This window comes from Castor canadensis, chromosome 1 (genome assembly GCF_047511655.1).
Source record: "Castor canadensis chromosome 1, mCasCan1.hap1v2, whole genome shotgun sequence".
NCBI lineage: Eukaryota > Metazoa > Chordata > Mammalia > Rodentia > Castoridae > Castor > Castor canadensis.
In genome coordinates, this window is record NC_133386.1 from 141472583 (window position 1) to 141489795 (window position 17213).

Sequence of the window (17213 nt, forward strand, 5' to 3'; positions counted from 1 at the left end):
AAGGCTGCAAACGGAATTCAACTCAAGTCAAATATCAAAACTTGTGGAAAAAGAGCCATTATAGTTCATAAGAATATTCAGAATTTAGTTTGTGTAAAATACAGTATTTTTATCTGCAGACACATCTACCTGTGAAGAGGGTAGATCTCATGTTAATATTTTTAGCAGAATAAAACAAGTTTTAAAGCACAATTTACTGTGCATATGAGAAGTGGCACAAAGGATGTTATCAATTTGCTTTTTGGAGTACATACATATTTCATACTTCAGGAGCTGGATTTATTTATCTTAAAGGTACAAAAATATATGAAATCAGAAAGATGAGAGGAAAAAGAGTCCAGAGGAAAAGTGCTTTTTTTTCTATTTGTAATATTCCTACTTCTCAGGTCCAATGTACTATATATTACTGAAGATGACTTTGTTTCCCTTTTACAGCCCATTATACAGAGAAAGGGAGTTCATTAATTCTTACTGTGCTCATTTATATAATTTCATAACTATTCAATTAAGACTATTTTCTGTGATATGTTATTCTGGGTTGGTTTACATAGCTAAAAGTAAATATGAGAGAGAAAATTTAAATCCCCTAAGAATGCGATAATTATTTTTGCCCGTATCTTGACACTAGACAGATAAATTATAATTGTGCCTCTTTTGAATATTTTATCTTAAATATATGTGAAACAGGGTCATTAGATGAATAATAAAATATTCCCATTATTACATACATAAGCAAATGGGGAGGATTCTTTTTCTAATAATCTTACAGCTACATAACAATGGGAAGAACATGCTCTGGTACCAAGTCCCTCTCTTGTACAGGTTAATCCTTTCACCAGGAAGCCTCAGACATGGAAAGAATTCTACCACCAGGCTAACATGACTTCCAATCCCACATCTCCAGGTCTTCTTCCACCAAAATTGTCATCTGTCTCTGACACTGAACGATCCCCAGCATTCACTCCTGCATATGTTTGATCCATACTTTATAAATCAGGGATTGGCCATGGGAGGTACCAGAAAGTACAGACTGTCAGTGATGATCTGTAGATGGGGAGCTATATGGTAGCCTAAAACCTGGGCCAGGACAGAAAAGACAACAGGAGAATAAAACAGACAAATGACACAAAGATGAGAATCACATGTACTGAGAGCCTTGCCCCGAGCTTCCCAAGATGGTATGTGAAAGACAGCTTGAAGGATAAATCCATATGACAGTAATGAAAAACAAGTTGAATCCCACAGATGCCACAATGACCATGAGCCCATAGACAATGTGGCCAGAGATGTCCCACAGGCTATCATCACCAGAGTCACGTACATACATTTAGGAAAAAGAAATAGTGTGAGTTTGGAAGCTTTCCATTCTTTTAACTAGGATGGATGCTGGAGTCAGCACTGCCACTGCCCTTGCCAGGATAGCTAGTGCCACCCCTACAAGCTTGCTGTTATTAAGGATGGTTGTGTACCTCAGAGAGTACCAGATAGCCACAAATCTGTCAAAAGCCATGGTCAAGATGATCCCAGACACCATGACATAAAAGGAAGAGATAAAAAACATCTGTGTGAGGCAGGCATTGAAACTGATTTCCTCGGCATTCATCCAGAAGATTCCCAGCATGTGGGGCACAGTGACACTCAGGTATGGGTCAACAACTGACAGCTTGGCCAGGAGGAGAAACATGGACTCATGAAGACACTTCTCCATCCAAATGATACTTAAGTTGGTGACATTTTCCATGACTACAGTGACAAATGTCAAGTGAAAAGGAATGGAGTTGTTGAAAGAGGACGTCCTTAACCTGAAATCCTCAAGGTCTGATTCCTTGACAGAAAAAAAGGACATTTTAAAGTCACTGCATTGTTCAACCTTCCGAAAGCTGTTAAATTCAGCAATTAGTAATAATAGTAATTGTATAAATTAATGTTCACATGAATACTTCAGTTTGGGGTGGGGGTCAGGGCAATTTCTTCTGCAACATGAAACAGCATTCTCAGTGATAAATTCTCAGTAAAGACATACCAAGTTTTAAAAAAATTATCCTAATGCTCTAATTGCTTTTAGTATTTAGTATTTGCAAATCTCTATGATTATTTCTTAGATATTAGGAAAATATTTTTAACAGGACAATATTTTTAATGTTTCAGGCACTGTGTATGAATACATAAAGCTCAGAAAGTAGAGCATTCATTCAAGACATGGATGATGATTTTACTCAGATCTTGGTTATTGTATTCTGGGATGGAGATTGGTGCTTTTGATTCTTCCTTGGATCATTTAGCTACAAATTGTTGATTTAGACAGTGTTCTTGCAAATCTCTTGATATTTTCTATGGAAAATATTGTGGTTACTCTGGTTGGAATAACAGAAGTTTTGGATGACAAATGTGAAATGTAAAAATGTCTCAAAAGTTAATAATTTTCATTTAGTTTCATTATTCATTAAAAAAGGTTTGGCAGAAGATAATTGACAAAGAAAACTAATGATTTTCTGTATAAATGTTCGGTTGTTGTCTATAGAATAGGGAGCATAGCTTCTGTGTTAATGGTCACAAATATTTCTATAGATATGTGGCTTTATTGTATTTGTTAAACATTTCAAACTCTATAGCTTCTTCAATAAAGATATTTACAAATTTACAAGTCATTTCATGAAATCCTTAAAGAGTATAATATATTAAAAATGGAAGTCACAGAAAAAATAATAAATACAAAAATAAGAATATAAACAGCTTGCAGTCCTAGGTGTTTGGGAGACAGATGCTGGAGGATCATGAATTTGAGGTCAGTGGCAAAGTTAGGGAGATCCCATTTAAAAATAAAAATAAAAACAAGGAATGTATGGATCAAGAGGTATAGTGCTTACTTAACAAGAATAAGACAAGAACAAGAATACAGAAATTACACTTTTAAAAATAATATAGTGTAATTAAATTTCACAACATTAACAGTATTTGGACATTAGATTTTGTTAAAAACATTGCAACTGTAAGATATTTTTAAATATCATAGAAAATGCAAAAAAGAACTATTAAAGCTTAAAATAAAGTGTTAAATTTGGCTCATAACACAACTTTACTACTAACATTGTGTCTTATTATCTTCCTTTAATTGATAAATTAATTGATGATTAGTCTTTTTACTTATCTGTATCAGTTTATTCTTGTGCCCTAATTTAGTATGCCCTCTAATTATTTTTAATGTTAATAAGTTGTTTTTAAGTTTCTGTAAATACTTATATTTTTATTTTAGCTATAAACTACAACTCTAAGACAAAAATTTAAAAAGTAACATTAGACTTAGAATACACAAAGTATAAATGGAGTTTTGCTAAGCAATCCAGTCTAAATATGTGAGAGTACAAAGTAGTTTTGCATAGTAAATGCTACTGTATTATTTACACATATGAACATTTCATATTTCAACTGCATTTGGTAAAAGGCAAATCATAGCTTAATGATAGGTATTTCTCCTTGAAGGGAAATTAGTATAATGAAAATAGGAAATTCTTTAGAATCACCCTCATCTAGAGTATAATCACAGCCCTGCACTCATTCTATGTGACTTGACCATAGAATTCATTTTCATTTTCAGATTCATTTTCTCCTGTCAAAAATTACAAGAGACACATAAGGCAAAACTTGTACTAAGCGTCAACTCTACCACTGAATCACAATAGCAGATACTACATGCATTTTCCTAGCATAATTTCTTAAAGGATTTGGTGTTCTAGACAGGCAAATTTTATTGCTTTTCTCTGAAATGCAAAGTTTAAGTGAGACATAAATAAAGTAATATTAACTGTGATTTGTTTACTGGCTATTTGAAATAATTCAATAAGGTTAATAAAAGTCTTGATACTACAAGCAGAAATATTTCATGATCTTATTAATTGTGACCTCCAATATTTTCTTATACATTGTGCAATTTAAGGAAAATATTTAGTATTGCTGTATCTAGATATCTGGGCAAAGAAAGGGTCTAAAAGTTAAAAATGTACCTTTTGGTACATAGGAAGAAGGTCCTGATCACAAAGAGATCCTTCTATAGGAAAAAAAAAACAAAAACAAAAAAAAAACAACCCCCCCCCACAAAAACCCAAAATAGCTCTGTGAAACCAGAAGCTGAGTATCTGTTGGAGTTTTCAGGCAGAAACTGAATAATCACACATCAGGAACACTGTAGTTGAAAATTCTCCATGTGGCAGTAACATTAGGATAGGGAAAGCATAAAAATTATACAACAAAATGACAGGAATTATTACATACATTTCAGTAATATCATCAGACATAGATTGGTGGACTGAATTATAAAACAGGAGCTGATCATTTGTTGCGTACAAGAAACACATTTCACTGGTGAAGAAAAAAATAGGCCTAAAGAAGAAGAAAAGAAAAAAGATGTTTTGAGCAAATGGGACCTGAAAGCAAGCAGGACAGTTTATCCTTATATCTAACAAAACAGACTTCAAGATAAAATTAATCAGAAGAGATAGAAAGTCACTTCATGTTAAAAAGCACAATATATCATGATGATAAAAAGTTGTAAGCAAACACACAGAGAACATTGGCACACACAATTTCACAAAACTGGATCAAAAAAAGACACATATACCCCCCAGAATAATAATAGTGATTTGCTTCAGTATTCCACACTCACCAATAGATGTTATCCAGGCCAAAATCTTTGTTGAAGTTTCCAACAAAGAAACTTCACAATGAAATGACATTATAGGTGAAATGGACTACACAAGCATCTATAAAATATTCTACCCAACTTACACAGAACAAACATTCTCTTTAGCAGCTCATGGAATTTTTTCAGGAATAGATCATATTTTAGGACATAAAGCAAATATCAACAAATACAGGAAAATTGAAATAACCTGTATTTTATCAGACCACAATGGAGTAAAAACAAAAACAATAAAAAGTGAAACTATAAAAAAATTAAAACATATGGAGACTAAATAATTAACTTTTTTTTTTCATTTTTCTTTTATTATTCATATGTGCATACAAGGCTTGGTTCATTTCTCCCCCCTGCCCCCACCCCCTCCCTTACCACCCACTCCACCCCCTCCCGCTCCCCCCCCTCAATACCCAGCAGAAACTATTTTGCCCTTATCTCTAATTTTGTTGTAGAGAGAGTATAAGCAATAATAGGAGGGAACAAGGGGTTTTGCTGGTTGAGATAAGGATAGCTATACAGGGCATTGACTCACATTGATTTCCTGTGCGTGGGTGTTACCTTCTAGGTTAATTCTTTTTGATCTAACCTTTTCTCTAGTTCCTGGTCCCCTTTTCCTATTGGCCTCAGTTGCTTTAAGGTATCTGCTTTAGTTTCTCTGCATTAAGGGCAACAAATGCTAGCTAGTTTTTTAGGTGTCTTACCTATCCTCACCCCTCCCTTGTGTGCTCTCGCTTTTATCATGTGCTCATAGTCCAATCCCCTTGTTGTGTTTGCCCTTGATCTAATGTCCACATATGAGGGAGAACATATGATTTTTGGTCTTTTGAGAATAATTAACTTTTGAATGATCAGTATCTCACTGAAGAAATAAGGTAAATAACAAAATTCCTAGAATGAAATGAACCTGAAAACAAAACTTGCCAAATAAAACTTTTGGAAAACAGCAAAGGCAGTGTTAAGAGGAACGTTTACAGATGTGTGTATCTTCATTAAATGTTAAGACAAAACTCAAATCAACATCTAATCACAACCCTCAAAGTTTCCAAAAACATGAGCAAGCCAAACACAAAGTAAGAGATGAAAAGAAATAATAAAAATTGGGGCAGAAATGAACAAAACTGATTCTAAAAGAATAAAATTATCAATGAAACAAAGAATGGATTATTTGCAAAAATAAAAATGATTGGGAAGTCTTTACCAAAACTATCCAAAAGAAAAACAGAGAAGATCAAATCAATAAAATTAGAGATGAGAAAGGTGATAGCACAATTACACATGAAACTCAGAGGATTCCTAGGAAATATTTTGAGGACATATATTTCAATAGTCTAGAAAATCTAAAAGAAATGAATAAATGAATAGGTTCCTAAAGCTAACAGAATTGAACGTAGAGTCTATGATCAATTGAATCAACCTACAATGAGAATGAGATTGAAGTAGTAATAGTCTTTCAACAAAGAAAACTCAAGGCAGACTCATGGCCAAATTCTACCAAAAATTTACAGAGGAAATTACACCAATGTGCCTCAAACTTTTCCATGTAATAGAAAGGAATGGAATACTTCCACATTAATTCTGTGATGCCAGTATTGAACTGGAAAAGGGCTGGGCACTGCAATCCTAGCTCTCAGGAGGCAGAATTCAGCAGGATCTGTTTGAAGACAGCCCAGGCAAACAGTTCTATGAGACCCTATCTAGAAAAACCCTATGCAAAAGTAGGGCTGGTGGAGTGGCTCAAGGTGAAGGCCCTGAGTTCAAGCCCCAGTACCACAAAATAAAGAAAGAAAGAAAGAAAAGAACTGGATAAGGACACAAGTAAGAAGGAAGCTATAGACTAATTTTGTTGATGAACATAAATGCAGAAATATTTTTTTTTGGTACTAGGGGTTGAACTCAAGGCCTTATACTTGATAGGCAGGTACTCTATCACTTCAGCCACTGAGCCAACTTGTTTTTCATTGATCATTTAAGAGATAGGGTCTCACTTTTTATGTCTAGTTAACCCTGAATCATGATCTTCTTATTTGTTCCTCCTTGCATAGCTAGGATGACAGATGTGCCATAACATCTAGCCATTAGTTGCGATGGGGTCGTGAAAACTTTTTGCTCAGGTCGGCCTCAAACTGCCATCCTCCAGATCTCCATCTCTCAACCAGCTAGAATTATAGGCTTGAGTCACCCATCTAAGTTTTCTTAGTACCACTTAATATCTAATAGAGTAATGCATCCAGGGATCCCTGGATTATAATCTGCCACCCCCCCACAAAGTAAGCCCCCTGAAAGACAGATGTCTCTCTACTCACTTTTTTATTAGAATCTAACAAAGCATAGCAAGTAAATATTTGTTATATGAATATATATATATATATATATATATATATATATAAAACTTTATATAATCTTTCTTAGCTAGAATATAATGGAAGGGTTTTCATGTCTTAGATTTGTTGCTTTTGATGTTGCATATTTTCATTTTGATCGCCATTGGTACTTAACCTGTGTTAACTCCATAGCTTATATTTCCAAACCCAATATATAAACAGTCTTTATATGTGTTGGGATATAGAATTAGACTTTATAATTAATAATGGCAGAAGTTAAGAAAAGAAAATACATCTTGAGGATCCAGAAGTGGAAAATCATTTTCAGGAATCTTCCAACATAATGACAAATTTCCAATGGTCTACATTTCCCATGGGATTCTTTTGCCTTTAGCTTGCAAGAGGTCTATCTCTAATGTCAGGTCATTCTTCTCTACTCTCCAAATGTAGTTAAAAGATATCCATCTGTTTTTTAATTCATATGCTTTATGCAATCACCACCCAAGTAGGAGTTCTAAAAAACATACAAATGAATTGAAACATCTGAGTTTATTCATTCCTTTAGAAAGCATTCACATGGAGGAAATTATATACTTCAAATTTTATTGATTGCAACACAATCCCTAATTCCTTTCTGCAACTTGCCTGAGCACGCACAGGTAATGAGAAATGAATAAGGAACACAGACTGTTCATCTAATCTCTAGCTTTGCAAAGTGTTTACTTTGTTAAGAAGGCACATTAAGAATTAACTATAATGTATCAAGACTATTTTTGCAATAGCAATAGTTATTTCATCAGTATAACGTAAAGAGGTAATGTAATCTATCAATAATGTGGAGAACTTTAATGAGGGCTTGGATCTTGAAGAACTATTAGTTCTTCTCATATAAGAAAGAATGGAGAAGATAGGAGTATTCTTAACAAGTGAAGGAAGATATAAAGAGTATTATGGCTTGAATGCAGTTGTGAGTGTTCATGATTAGGAAAATTATTGCAAAGAATACAGAGGAAAAATAACAGAAATGACGAATTCATTCATAATGCTTTGCATTGCTATCTGAATCTTCCATGAATCTAACATGATCAAGTCTTCTGTTTTAATATATATGAAAGTATACATGTGTGTGCTTGTGTAGATATAGCATCAGTGTATGTCATTTTTAGAAAGTGAACAATGATCACAATGCTTAGATTGTACCATACATAGTAATTAAAGTGTAATAGCTTATATAGTGCTTGCCTAGCAAAATGAGTCCCTGAAGTTAATACACAATATCACCAAGGGAAAAAAATCTAATATCTTGAAAAGCAAATGGAAACAGTTAAAGTCATCCTAGTGGAAGATAAAAGCCTGAACAATGGTATTTAATAGAGTTTAATGAAGAAAAATATAGAAAGAAAGCCCAGATATCTAGTTATAAGAACTGCCCCACTTAATAGAAACCAAAGAAGAAAGAATGTGCAATGAATACTTAACAAATTGTAAATTAGTATAATGCAAAATTCAGTGTGAATTTATTGTCTCTGGAGTAATTTGCATCTTGTATGAGCCAAGTACCAAAGGAAAGAGTTATAATTTTTAGGAGTTTTTCCATAAAATTATTTTTAGTAATTTTGTTTTCAGTATTTCCTATATATCACAATCATACAAACATGTAAAAACTACTTATTTATAGTGATAGAATGCCTCCTTTTAAAAGACTATTACTTGTAATAACTGAAGACCAAGATATCTGAATCAAGTTTAGCACACCTCAATGAGTTCAGGCAATCCTCACAAGACTGTACTGTTTGGGGTGAACATGAACCAGAGAGCAGATGAAGGGGGAAAGGAAAGGGTGAAGGGAACTGAATATGACAGAAGTATATTATATATATATATATATATATATATATATATACATATACAGATATATGTATGCTATGAAGATAGCATAATGAAGCTCACTGAAAACTTAAAAAACAGTAATGTAGACAGATGAATTTGATTAAAACACATTTATGTGCATATATGTGTATATCATAACAAAACTCCTGTATATTAGTATATTACTATATACTAATAAAGTTATGTTGAAGATAATGTATTGCTAGACATAAATTGCTTTGCTTTTGGACACTCTCAAAACAAAGGTCTATATAATAGCTCAGGTAAAAACTAACAGCAGGTACAAGTTATTCTTGGTGGAGAGAAAATATTCTATAAGCAATATTACTGTTTGAGAATATGTCTGCCAATTCTTACAAGTACATGCAAATTTTTGATGTATTCAAAACTAATAAATAAGATACATTGCCTCTTGTGTTGACTATGATTCTTAATTTTCCAATTACACATTCCTCATGGGTAATTTTTAAAAATTCATGAGTTTCTTTCATTTTGGAATCACTTATTATTTAAAAGTAAGCTATTATCCCCAGTTACAGCATAGGTTGGGAGCAGTAAGGAACAGAAGAGATTCATTTGTTTTTCATCAATTTCCAAGTAAGCTCAATAAAATTCAGGTGCACACAAAAAATATGTTACACTGACTAATTTCATTGTAATTAGATGTTATGTATTATATATAATCATTTTTCCGAATAGAAATCGAATTTTTGACTTCATTGGGAAATATTAATTTCAGTTATGAAAAATGGTCTAATTACTTGCCTTTTACTCTTTCTATTCTTTTACTATTTCTCCAAACAATTTCAGAACTATCAGGACAACTTTACTTGTAGAATACTAAGTGCATGGTCTCGAATTTTCTTGGTCCTAACGCCATAAACGATGGGGTTAAGAAAGGGTGGAACTAGAAGGTACACATTGGCAATGAAGATATGAATGTGAGGAGCCACACTGTGCCCAAAGCGGTGGGTCAGGAAGGTAAAACCAGCAGTAGAATAGAACACAAAAATGACACAGACATGGGAACCGCAGGTTCCTAGAGCCTTAAGACTAGCTTCTTGTGAAGGAAGATGGAAGACTGCACGGAGGATCAGAATATAGGAGAATGCAATGAAAAAGCAATCACAGGAACCCATGCCAAAGGCTGCAACAAGGCTATAACGCTTAGTAGCTCCTGTGTCTGTACACGCCAGCTTCACCACGGCCATGAACTCACAGTAGGTGTGAGCAATGACTGGAGTCCTGCAGTAGGGCAGCTGCTTGAGCAGGATGGGATGTGGGGAAAAGAAGGCTACACCTCGGAGTACCACTGCAGCACCCATTTCGACAACGCGACTGTGGGTGAGTATCGTGGCATGGCGCAGTGGGTCACAGATGGCCACATAACGGTCAATAGCCATGGCCAAGAAGAAACCCGATTCCATGGCAGTAAAGCTGTGGATGAAGAACATTTGAGCCAGGCAAGCATCAAAGGCAATGTCATGGGCTCCAAGCCAGAAGAGACAGAGCATGCGTGGCAGTGTAGATGAGGAGAGGACCAGGTCTGTGACTGAGAGCATGCACAGAAAGAGGAACATGGGCTCGTGGAGGCTTCGCTCTGCTCTCACCACTGCCAGGATGGTCACATTCCCCACCACAGCCACTGCGTACATGGAGCAGAAAGGAATCCCAATCCAGACGTGCAGGTGCTCTAGTCCTGGGATGCCCATCAGCCAGAAGGCGTTCGGAGACACTCGAGATTCATTGGCTGGTCCCATGCTTGGTGCCTGCTGTCTTTATGGAAGGAGTTCTCCTATTTGGACAAAAATTATCTGTTAGGTCATTACAATCCAATTTGAAAATAAGTGAACAATGAATCTGGAATCTCCCAAAACTTCAGTTAGAAAACCTTCAAGATTATAATTCCTAATTTAGAAAAAAAACAAAAAGAAAATATCACATTAGAAAGCTTTCAAGTTTATAATTTAAAGTAGACAACAACTAAAACTTCATATCACTAGGCAAATCTATGCACCCATACTTAAAGTACCAACTTCAAATCAATTTATGAATCTCATACATTTGTTTAAAACATAAGTTTTGTTAATCACCATCTAAAATAAAACAAATGTAATTGTGGTTTCTCAATTCACAATTTATTTGAATCATAAGATAATTGTCTTATTCAGAAACATCAAATTTTATTAAAAGAAAAAGATTAGATTCCATCTATTTCAATTTCCTTTGTAAAGTCATCTTTGAGTCATTGTTTTATCTGAATACCCACAGGTCAGGTTTTTCATTTTACAGACAGTCAATTGCATCTTTGTTTTTCCTAACATCTTCACAATTATGTCCTTAGAAATCTTGAAGCCATATTTGTCATTTGACCTGGAATTCTAAGATTTAATATGTTTTCTGCATGGCAGTCTCTCCAAAACTAAAGGATAACAGATACTTTTCTATCACAACTCCTCTTTTTGTAAATGAAACAATCTCAATTCATATTCCTACTTATTTTAAGCACAATTTTCAGATATTCTAATTTTCTATGTTGATTCTTTTGTATATTGCTCAACATTCCCTGTGCCTCCTAACTTTAATATCTGTATATGAACATATTAGTCAAAACAGAGATCAATGTCCTGGGAACAATTTTTGGTATTTGTACTATTAATATGATCTCAGGTAACATCATTTCTATATGTAGTAAAGAAGGAAAGTAATACTTATTAAATCCCAAAATGAAAAAAGCTATTGTGTAGAATCACTTTATATATTAATTTTTAGTTGGAAAGGCTATGCAAGCTAATATTGTTTTTTCCAATCTAGAAAATAGAATCCCAGCATGTAGGTCACGTAAACGAGTCACAGAAAGAGTGGCTGAGACACAAGAATTCTAACATGACTCTTTATGTCTGAACAGAACATGTTGTTTCACTATGACAAATAAAGTATTTCCTGCCACAGATATATGTTATATATATGATATATATTATATATAGCTCTACCTTTCTACATAAGTTCGGATTTCTCAAGATGATTTTAAGCAATTGCTTGAGACTTAGATTTTATGCTTCAATCAGATAAATGTGCTTGTATTACTATATGTGACACTGATTTTTCATTTCTTCTTAGGCTTTTATTTTTAAGCCTTGATTACTTTTCACACCTTGAATTTAATCAGTATTGCTTTCTGGTTTTGTAGTAGGTATTCTACATGTATATTAAAGCAATTGAATTCCTATTTTGAAATAAGGCAATACAGGATTCTTTATATTCCTGTAACAACATGCTTAGTATTGATTAATTAATAGCATAGGTTTAATTCAATGATAATGAAATTTCAAGTAATGAGTCTCATGTATCCTATCATAACTTATAAAGTCTGGCCAAGTTTCTCATAAGATGGAGAATGTATATGTATTGAAGTATTAGGTGGCACATGTAGGCAACATAAACAGCTTAGGTGTCTGATTTAATATATTCTCAGGTTCATGTGGAAGTATTCTCTGTCAGACAAGGGCTTTGTAAAATGACTGTTCACATAATTTATTTCAATTATTACGATATTTTGCCTAGAAGATACAAAGTTCAATAAACCTTAATATTCATTGGATTTTACCGCTAATGCTATCAGTTCTGATCTTACTTTTCCTTTTTCTTCATAACATTGATTCTCTCTATCCTCATTTATTAAGTGTATTTATCTCCACAATAAAGTTTAACTTTCCCTATATTTGCAAACTTTGTCTCATTCTTCAATTTTCTAAACTGTACCGTGGGCAAAATGAAAGGTTAATGGGAAAACTGAATAAATCAAAACATGTCAACATTTATTACACCAACCAAAAGCTATTCACAATTCTTTTTTGCCTTCATGAATTTTTTAAAGCTAACTTACGACTTCAGAGAGGACCTATATAGCTCTCTTTTCCTCGGTACCCTTAACCTCTCTAGATTTTAGAGCAGAAATCAACGTAGGGGTGGGGAATTGATTAAGAGGGAAATAGCAACATTTTCTTTTTGAATATCCACTCAGGAAGAATCTTTATGTCATGAAAAGTGTCAACATAGAATTCTTTCCATATTTTTTATTCTTTCTTATATCTTTCAGATTTACTAGTTTGAAAATTAACTATAGCAATAATAATGTTTCTGAAATTTTTAGATTGATTTTTTAAACTGACACATATAAAGCTTGTATATATAAGTGGGACGACTATATGATGTTTTGATACATATGTAAAATGCATAATGTTTAAATCAGGGTAAATATATTTATCTTCTCAAATATTCTGAATTATTTATGGTGAAAACATTCAAAATCCTTTCTTCTTGTTTTAAAAATAGTAGTTAATGTAACTGAAAAAAATGTAGTGATCTTGGTTGTTTTGAAAGAAAGGAAGTAGAGAGAAAATGTTGGTTATAGGCTGGTCCTGCCCAACTGACTACCTCAATCAATTAGAGAATTTTCTACCTTATTCTTAAATATTTTTCCTACTAAGAGAGTTAGCATGGTTGACTAAACTGTAATGCTGAATAGGCCAATATTTTATGTTCTCTGTTCACAGGTCTTTCTGATCCCATGGCCTGTCCTGGTCAAAAAGCTTTAATGCTGTTGTAATTCTATTTGAAATTTTATGACACTATACTTTGCTAATCTATAGGCAAGTATAGTTATATCAACTAAGGGAGGAAGCACATTTAGTATATGTCTATGATCTTTATCCTTGACTTTACTACTCATGTTCATAGAGTGGGTATTACCTTTTAGAAGATCTCATAATTTTATAAATGCAGAGATACTTGAATGTACACTTTTTCTCTTTTTTTTCCTATCCAGTATCTCTGCCTTCACTTGTCCAGTTTCAAAGTCCACAGTTCTTCAGAAAGCCACCTTCTATAAGGAGCAGATGCAAAACAAGCTCAGCTAACATGAGCCTGGGTTATAGCTGACTCCATATTCCACCTGATTAAGGGTTTTATGTAGTGGGGCAATCATCAGTCCTCTGGGATAAGGGTCCTTTTCTTAAAGTATAATACTTAAGTTACTTTTGGTCAGAATAATTATACACACTAACTTTCAAGTTAATTCACAAAGACCTTGTATCCCCAAGGACTGCTGGCTCATTTGATATAGAACATATTTGTTGAAGGTATCAGAAAAATATAAAAAATCAGACTCAAATAAAAGTTTCACATTTTTTTATTGAGAAATCATCCTTTAATAAACCCCAACTATCAATGAGCCTAAGAACATTCATACCATCTCATGGTCCTAATGATTCTGATGTATATTTTGATTTGTGCAGCATTCTCCAAATGTGCCACTCTTTCAATTATTCATTTTGTTCCAAATATTGCTTTACTATTTGTCCTTAAACATTTGTGTTCTCTTTGAGTACACCTCACCTATGACAGATTTTACTACATTCTCAGATGTGAAATTATTATTTGCCAAATGCATATGTTAATTCATTTTGTGTCCATTTTCAAATGTCCACTTTCCAACATATATAAATCACATTTTCCACATACTTCATATAAGCCTTGTCATACTGTAGCATAGTAGTTCAGTTGACCTTCACTGAATGAATCTTTTTCGGTTTAGAAGTTCTCTCAACTATTACGTGATTGATAGTTCCTTCCTATTCTAGAATATGTTTCATTGATTTAAAAATAATTTAAGAAAATTCTTCAATATTAACTAAAATTTATACTCAGGATAATGGCAGATGAGAGTTGGATCATGAGCCAGAGGCATCACTTTCCACTTAGACCTGTGTGGACTCTGTATAAACAGTTATGAAAATGATTCTGAGATCTCATCAGTCCAGCTTTTCTAACTGGCATATTCACCTCTTTGTTGAGTCTTTTTCTTTCTATATTCAATATTCAATGGCAAACCATATCCTTTATCATCAGAATTAATGCAAATTGATCAAGTTCTTTCCCATTTCCCTTATGGATTCTAAGTTTAATACTGATACTGATAATTGTTTTCTAATTTTAGACCTTGCTAAGATCATGGTAAATTAACCAATTGAACCAAACCACATGTAGGACTTTTAATATTTTTCTATCATCTTTAAGTTGTTGAGTGGCATTTGATAGGCAATATTATTCTGACATTACAGTATTCTTTGCTTTTATTATGAAAAATTAGAGAGTAAATTTTAAAGTGTCAAAATTATTTCCTATCACTATCTCTATTTACCATTCCAGAAATTGAGTCACAGAAAGATGTCTTGATAAAGATCAAGAAAGTTGGTAAGTGATAGTTTAGGGGATTAAACAGTATGGATTGAAAGGCAGTGGTCTTAAACATTACATTTTATTGTCTTTGTTAAAATTTTAAATATGCAAGTATATTCCATCCTAACAAAGACATATGTCAAATCAGGTATGATAAAATAAAATTGTACACTAGAAATATGAGTATATAATAAAGATTTGCCTTTCAAGGAAAAGGCTGCGCCTTTGGCAGGCCATAGAAAGGAGTAATGTAGTACTTGATGCTTAGAATACTATTTAGGTTTTAACTTCTTAAGAAGTAGAGTGAAAAGTCATTTGGAAAATGCTTTTTCTTCCTTCTCTGCCCTCTACTCCCCCCTCTTTTCTTTCTTACTTCCCCTCTTATCTGCTCCATTTTCATTCTTCAATTTTTTATTTTAGGATGAGATGACTGTGCAAATCTATTCCTTACAACATGATCTCAATTTATGAAAGAAGCTATTTAAAATGAGACTTAACTATTCAACAATATTTATTGAACTCATATACCACGGAAATTCTAGATTTTATGTGAACAAGAATAAAAAAACCCTCTCATTTTAGTGTAAAAGATGATCATGCAAAGAAACAATTTTATATTGTGTGTTATGGGTCATGATTGAGGAAGGAATGGATGCCATTGGATTTCATTGAAAAGGAGAACAGTTTCAACTCAAAGAAAAAATAAGATTAGTACAAGAAAACATGGAAGAAGGAAGTCTGTATAAGACAAGTCCTAAAAACTGAATAAGAGCATGTGGTATTTACAATCTGAGATGAGTTGTCAGTTTATTTGAACAAATTTGTGTCTCTAAAAACTGTTGATGAAAACTGAGTTTAATAGTGGTGTTGCATACTTATTGATGTAATATAGCATACATTCTGTGTTAAGTATATGTCTGAATGTGTATTTGGTGGGGGGTAACCAGTGGGAATGTGGAGGGGGACAAGAGAGGGTGGGGGGTAAATATGATCAAAGTACATTTTGTATGTCTATATGTATGTACAAAATAGAGTAATGAAATACATTGTTTTGTAAAGTGAAACAAAAAGGAAGTGAGTTTATTTGCACTGGGACATTGGGAAAGATTTCTAGAGGGCATCTCAGCAGTTGGCCAGACCCCACCCATTACAGGTTCCAAGATATAACACGTGTACTCATTTCAAGGGATTTCCTTGAAAAAAGAGCACTACCAGGGCACACTATTTTAATAGGGCTACCTAGGAAGGTGTTTACCTGGATTAATTTCACTATTTCAGCCTCACAAGCACTCAGAGGCCATTGCAACTTTGGTCTAAGGGGGCTCAGAGGCCATTGCAGCTTTGGTCTAAGGGGGCCCACTTGCAGCAGATCTTGGAATAATTCACATGGTACTGGTTTTGCAAACATGCAAAATGAAAGGGTTATAGAGTCATGGTGGTTTCCTCCCAGATTTCAAACAAAAGCTTGGAGGGCAGGCAATGTAAGACAGGGTCAGGATCCCTGTGGCTGTCCTTTGAGAGGGTGAGGTATGAAGTTGTAAGAGTAAAGCTGAAGATGCAATGGATAACCCAGGAAGTTGGAAATTCCAGGAGTGTTATGCCATGTGCCAAGGAAAACTGTAGGAGCAAGCAGAGCCAGTCCAAGAAATAAGCCATGTGGGCTGTTACTGACAAGGCTGTATGGACAGGGCTTCTCTAGCCCTTTAGAACTCACATTCTTCCACCATGTGGTCCAGATATTAGACAAGGAGCTACAGGATTTAATGTTTGTCCTTCTGGCTTTCAGTCTTGTTTTGGTCCCATCCTTCCATTATATGAGACCATTCTTCCTGTTTGAAATGGAAATATTTTTTCTATCCCATTGTAAAATATGTAACTTGACTTTTTGAGTGATACAGGGACTCACAACTAAGAGTTTGCCATGAGTCTCAGAGGAGACTTTGTACTCTAACTTACGAACAATGTTAAAAATTTGATACTCATGGAGATGGAGTAAATGTATTTTTCCATTATGAGATGGTCATTAATCTTTGGAGGCTAGTGGCAGACTGTCATGGTTTGAATGTGAA

The 17213-nt window shown here is 33.9% G+C and overlaps 1 protein-coding gene and 1 pseudogene across 1 annotated transcript; both read right to left on the reverse strand.

Annotated features, from left to right (window-relative positions):
* Positions 1–874: 874 nt before the first annotated feature.
* LOC109674915 (olfactory receptor 52D1-like) lies at positions 875–1741 on the reverse strand (annotated as a pseudogene).
* A 7978-nt stretch (positions 1742–9719) lies between these two features.
* Positions 9720–10664, reverse strand: LOC109674911 (olfactory receptor 52M1-like). Its single transcript, XM_020151773.2, has one exon. It carries the CDS (start codon positions 10662–10664, stop codon positions 9720–9722), a length of 945 nt encoding a protein of 314 aa, XP_020007362.2.
* Between the last annotated feature and the right edge of the window lie 6549 nt (positions 10665–17213).

Excerpts from the sequence above, each read along its gene's own strand:
- LOC109674911 (XM_020151773.2), bottom strand. The coding sequence starts at position 10,664 with ATGGGACCAGCCAATGAATCTCGAGTGTCTCCGAACGCCTTCTGGCTG.